This window comes from Molossus molossus, unplaced genomic scaffold (genome assembly GCF_014108415.1).
Source record: "Molossus molossus isolate mMolMol1 unplaced genomic scaffold, mMolMol1.p scaffold_m16_p_3, whole genome shotgun sequence".
Classification (NCBI taxonomy): Eukaryota; Metazoa; Chordata; class Mammalia; order Chiroptera; family Molossidae; genus Molossus; species Molossus molossus.
The window spans coordinates 57,236,520-57,242,519 of NW_023425366.1; the positions used below are offsets into that span (position 1 = coordinate 57,236,520).

At 35.5% G+C, this 6,000-nt stretch overlaps 1 protein-coding gene across 3 annotated transcripts in view; it reads left to right on the forward strand.

Moving 5' to 3' along the window:
* Positions 1-4,521, forward strand: part of VCAN (versican) — a 112,185-nt gene extending 107,664 nt beyond the window's left edge. For 2 of the 3 annotated variants that reach the window (XM_036278810.1, XM_036278812.1), the window contains 2 exons: positions 2,251-2,433; positions 2,583-4,474. In XM_036278810.1, the coding sequence (XP_036134703.1) occupies positions 2,251-2,433; positions 2,583-2,710 (311 nt within the window). In that variant the 3' untranslated portion in view covers positions 2,711-4,474. Of the gene's footprint in view, positions 1-2,250; positions 2,434-2,582 lie in introns of all 3 variants that reach the window. The other variant, XM_036278811.1, reaches the window with a different exon arrangement.
* The last annotated feature ends 1,479 nt before the right edge of the window (positions 4,522-6,000 follow it).

Genomic DNA, 6,000 nt, shown 5'->3' on the forward strand with positions numbered 1-6,000 from the left:
TCTTATAATACATGTACCATCAAATTTACTAGAAAATGCCAAATTATTTTCCAAAGTGTTTGCACCACCAGCAGTGTGTGAAAGGTCCTGTTATTCCACATCTTCGCCAACATTTGATATTTTTGGACTTTGAAATTTTTGCCAGTCTGGTGGGTATAAAATGTTATAGTGATTTGATGTGCATTTTCTTTGATACTTTTCCCTTGATATCATTTCATACAATATAGGTCATTCTTGGCTTCTATAAAGTTTCTGTTCATGTCTTTTATTTATTTTTTTAAAATTGGTTGCTTCTTTTTTATATTTGATTTATAGATGATCTATTTATATTCTGATTAGTATTCCCTTGACAATGAGAAATTTTACAAATATCTTCTCCCAGTTTGTAGCTTGTCTTTACTCTTACCCCATGGCATTTTTTGATGAACAGAATTCTTTAATTTGTTACATTTTCCTTTATGGTTTAAATCACATTTTATCTCAAGAAATCTTTACTGCCCTAAAATCATAAAGATATTCTGTGTTGTTTTCTAAATGTTTTCTACTTTTGCCTTTTATATTTATGTATTCAAACCATCTAGAATTGATTTTCCATGTATTCTTCAAGGTAAGGAACCAAGTAAATTTTTTTTCATAAAAATACCCAATTGTCCAAGTGAAAAAGCTACTTTTCCTCACTGCTTTGCCGTGTCGCTTCTGTCAAATATCATGCAAATACGTGTGGACCTGCCTCTGGTCCATTTCCTGTCTTTGCCAATACCACACTCACTGAACTAGTTTAGCTTTATTAAGTGTTCATATATCACTAGTTTTGTAGTTTATTCATTGAAAACGATGTATTATTATAGAAATCTCTGCTTGAGGGATTTCTGAAGATCAACTACACACACAAATATTTCTAATTTCTTAGTTATATATAGGAATCTATATCTTTGTAATCTATTCTTAGGTTATGCCTATCTGAGTGACAATTCTTATATGAATAAAAGATGCTTGGATTGTGTTTCCTTAAAGACCTTTGTTTGCTATGGGTCAATATGTCCCAAGCTGCTTTGTCAAGCAGAAGTAAATTAGAGGAACTGAATATAGATGTTAAACCCAAATTTGTCATTGCAAAAGAATGTGGTTGTGAATAGCCTTATGAATATGTAAGTAAATTTAATATTTATAAACTTCTAATGTTAGGATGTTGATATCCAAATATCTTGGTACCAAAGTGTCTGGTAATCACCCTCCCAGTGAAGAGTTGAATTATTTTATGAGAGAATATAATATGTTTTCACTGTGGACCTTGTGGTGTCAGAATTCTTAAGAATTGGGTAGGAAGTGCCATTTAGGGAAATTGCATTTAAGTTAAATTATATATAGCAAGAACAATCACTTAAGAAAAGTTAATTTTTAAAGTATATCCTTTAAAACAAGCACACCAATGTTGAATAAAACTCTGAGTTCAAATTCAGTTGGATCAATTTGCCCAGCCTCTTGAATTTCAAAATTGCAAGGTTTCTGTTACTTCTATTTCTCTTTTTATTATTTACGATTGCTAAGTTGGTTGATATTTAGAAATTTTTATTGTAAATTAAATTTTTTTAAATTTTCCAAGATTTACCTTCATGACCCTTCTCAACAATTGAAATTTAAAATTTTACAAAATTTTAAAAACTGAGCATGAATATTATGTCCTGACTTTCCCCCAGTCTCCATACAGGAGTCAAAAAAGAGTAAATAAACTTAAATAGAACCAGGTATATTTTATTGATACTTAAGAGTCCATATTTTAGACATGTTTTGTTCATATTTTGAAACTGGGATGTTGTTTTAGATTTTTAGTTTTTTTTCAGGGAGGTGACAGTAATAGTTGTGTATTACAAATTCATTATTGTTCCAAGTGAAGGAGGGGAATTAAAAAAAGAAAGAAATCTTGGGGATAGTGATGAAGGCAATATCACCAGCATACATGAGACAGGTGATTTTCAATTGGGAATTTTTCCAGAAACGTGACCATTTCGCCTTATAGTTCTTTAATAAAATGCAATTCAAGATGACATAATCTGAGATTCAAACTGGGCCCAGAGCCTCAATATTTAGGTGGGTTTTTTTTCTTGAATATGTTCAATTTGTGAATTCTAAGTAATTGCTTTAGATGACAGTGCTTGATTGGGTATCTAAAGAGCGAAAGAGATCAAAAGAGACTCATACCGATAGAAATATTTAGATTATTTGGAAATAACTTGATTTACTTTTCTTTAGTTGCTTGCGGCCAGCCCCCCGTTGTAGAAAATGCCAAGACCTTTGGAAAGATGAAACCTCGTTATGAAATCAACTCCCTCATTAGATATCACTGCAAAGATGGTTTCATTCAACGCCACCTTCCAACTATTCGTTGCCTAGGAAATGGAAGATGGGCTATGCCTAAAATTACCTGCATGAACCGTAAGTGGTCCTTTAGAAAGAATGGACAGCCGTGCTATAACAGCTACTAGGCACCTTCATTTTACAGCTGCAGTGGTGGTAGTTTAGGGTATGGAGCAAGTAATATTATTGTGTTTTCTTTCTTTCTTTCTTTCTTTCCTTCTATGTAGCATCTGCATACCAAAGGACTTATTCTAAGAAATACTTAAAAAATTCCTCCTCATCAAAGGACAATTCAATAAATACATCAAAACATGATCACCGTTGGAGCCGGAGGTGGCAGGAGTCCAGGCGCTGATCCCTAAACTGGCGAACATGTGTTCTCATCGTTTCAGCCAAAGCCCTAACTTCCTGTGCCTTTCCTACCACCTCGAGAAGTACTGTCAATTGGTCTGGACCTTGGACCATTGTCCAGCCATTTGGGATTGCTGCGCTCCCCAGACATCTTAAATGAAAGCATTGGCATTTACAAAGAAAACAAACAACACGAATGAAAGCGAGGGCGGAGAGGAACCATTTGTAGCCTATCTGATTTCTCTAGTTTTCTGTTTGCCTCCAGTGCAGACCATTTTATCATGTACACCAGCCTACTGGACTATTTAAAAAGCTCCATTTCAGCACCAATGGCAATGTAAATAAGATGATTTAATGTTGATTTTAATCCTGTATATAAAATGAAAAGTCACACTGAGTTCTGGCATATTTAACGATGATTATGGAGCCTCCGAGGGCTTTAATCATTGGTTTGGCTGCTTTTGGTAGTTTGTTTAGGCTGGAAATGGTTTCACTTGCCCTTTGACTGTCAGCAAGACTGAGGACGGCTTTTCATGGACAACTAACAAACACAAAGTCTTGTAGGTCACACTGCACCATCTCAGCCTTAGCTGCGGTTGGCTTCCACGTGATGCTGAAGCCTGGCTAATGGGATCCTGATGGGCTGCAATGTGGAACTCTTCTTGGCTGCATTCCTTTCTCTTTGCTTACAAGAAAGGCCTGAATGGAGAACTTTTCTATCACCAGGAGCATTTTTTTAGGGGTCAAAGTGCTAATTATTAACTCAACCAGGTCTACTTTTTAATGGCTTTCATAACACTAACTTGCAAGGTTCCAGATCAACACATTTCAAATGGATATAGACCCAGGGCTCTGGAGGGTGGGGGATTGTTAAAAACACACATTCAAAGAAAGAAATTTTGTATATATAACCATTTTAATCTTTTATAAAGTTTTGAATGTTCATGTATGAATGCTGCAGCTGTGAAGCATACATAAATAAATGAAGTAAGCCATACTGATTTAATTTATTGGATGTTATTTTTCCCAAAACCTGAACATTGACATAGTATGCTAGTTATTTTTCAGTGTTAGCTTTTGTATTCTCTCACACAGTTTGGAACCATATAATCTTAGGTACTTTGTCCCTGATTAAATAATGTGATGGATAGAATACATCAAGTGTTTATTATGAAGAGTGGAAACCTGTATAGCTTACAGCAAGTGGTGTTTGCCGATTCTAAACAAGGAGCATATATATAGAGAGAAATAGTTAGGTGTGTGTGTTAAAATGTCTTCCTATCTCTTCCCACTCGTTTTCTCCCCTCTATTTGAATAAACTGACTGCGGAAGATGATTTCGAATTGTTATCCACTTAATTTAATGTTTCAATAAAAACCTGTAATGAAAAGAAGGCATTTAGGAGTCTTTCCCTAATTTCAGTTAGAATGACCTTGAGAAAAGTAGACAACATGGGAAATGCAAATAGCAAAAGAACAGCCCCCAAACTGATTCTCTTTCACCTCCTCTGGCTGGGAAGGAACCACAGCAGCTACAATCATTCACAGTGTCTTTGCGCAGGCTCCGTGGTTGCTCCATTAACTGTAACCCAGCGCTGAGTGTTCCAGGGCACAGGAAAACCTGTGTCGACCTGTGAGGTTTTAATTTTTCCTCTTATATTACAATGCACCTAATACTTCCTGTATTTATATTATACCGTGTATAGTGTAAAATGTGAATGATTGTGTTTTTTTTGTGAATGAAAATCTAAAATCTTTGTAACTTTTTATACCTGCTTTTGTTTCACCAAAGAAACCTAAAGTCCTTCTTTTACTATACTCTGACTGGTCTGGTTATTTACAACTTTAAATCCTAATGTGCACCAACATTTTTACACTCCGGTTTCATCATGGAGTACAAGGGGCTCTGATGAAATGATTTTGTGGCTATCTGAGAGGTGATTATATATATATATGTCCCTGTGAAAATTGATGTAATAATTCTGATAATGTTTACATCTGCACACCTGTGCATTAATCTCAGATATGAAAGAAACATGCGGTAGGAAGTGTGATAGCTCAGATGCGGCACATGCCTCCTATGAGCCAGGCTGAGTGTCTGTGCCTGTGAGAGAGGTGCTGTTACTCTCCGGATCAAGTGTAGAGAACTCAAGTCATTTGTCCGAAGTTATAGAATTAGTTTGTAGTGGACACAGGTAATCTCTAGAGCCTGCGTGATATTCTCAAGAAAAGTAAAAGATATTATGTTCCCAAGTATTATACATTTAGAGGTAAATTTACTGGCTAGAAGATCATATCTAAATAACGATCAGAAGATGTCAAAAAAATCATGTTCTTATTCATCCAGATATTTATACATTCCTTCATTTTTCATTCATTTACTATTTATCGAGTACTTACCATGTGTCAGGCACTGTACTGGGCCCTGGAGATTTTACAGGGAATGAGCTAAGCAGGTCTTTGCCCACATACACTTTTTTTTTTTTTTTTATACTGGATACAACCTATGGGATTTATTTTATAGCCTGTTCTGTTCAGTATCTATATTGCTAACTTGCAAGAACAGATCTATTATATGTTTTGAAGTTGTACCGAAGATATAAAGGACAAAGGTGAGTTGAAAATTATATTGAGGTTTCTTTCCTGGAATGTCAAAGATATGTGGGAAGTTGGGCATGAATAGATTCAGAAAAGAAGAGATTTTTTTTCCTTGCTCAGCTTGTCCTTTTAATGTGCAATCTGTCATATCTTTTACACAGAACTTAAAACAGAAATTACCCAAAAGAGTATATAAAATTTGCATTACTTGGCATAGACACCCTTCTGGATGTTTATAATTTCATCAAGCAAATTTTTTTTTTCACTGAGTGCAAATAATAAAGACTGTGAGATGTTCCATCGCCTAGAATACTGGACAGAGTGAGAAGTTTAAGGAGACCTGTATTACTCAAAGTCAGCTAGAGGTGATTTTCTCTTCATGTCTAAAGGCAAGGTTGCATATCAGGTGGGGGGGAATGTGCCCCTACGTGGGTGTCTCTTTAAGAAGAGTCCATCCTTTAGGGTAGCTGAAGTAAAAAAGAGGTATGAGACGTGGACTGGGAAAGCTACATCATTTTGATATGATCGCAAGTAGAACTTTGCCAATCTTAACTGAATTTTCAATACTGTGTAGGAGGTAGGAACCACATTAGCTTTGCGCTAATTGCCCAGAAGTCATGAATCATGTAAAATAAAGTTATCGAGTTTGGAAATGGACAGGGAAAAGTATGGCAGGCCACACAGAGGTTCAGAATTG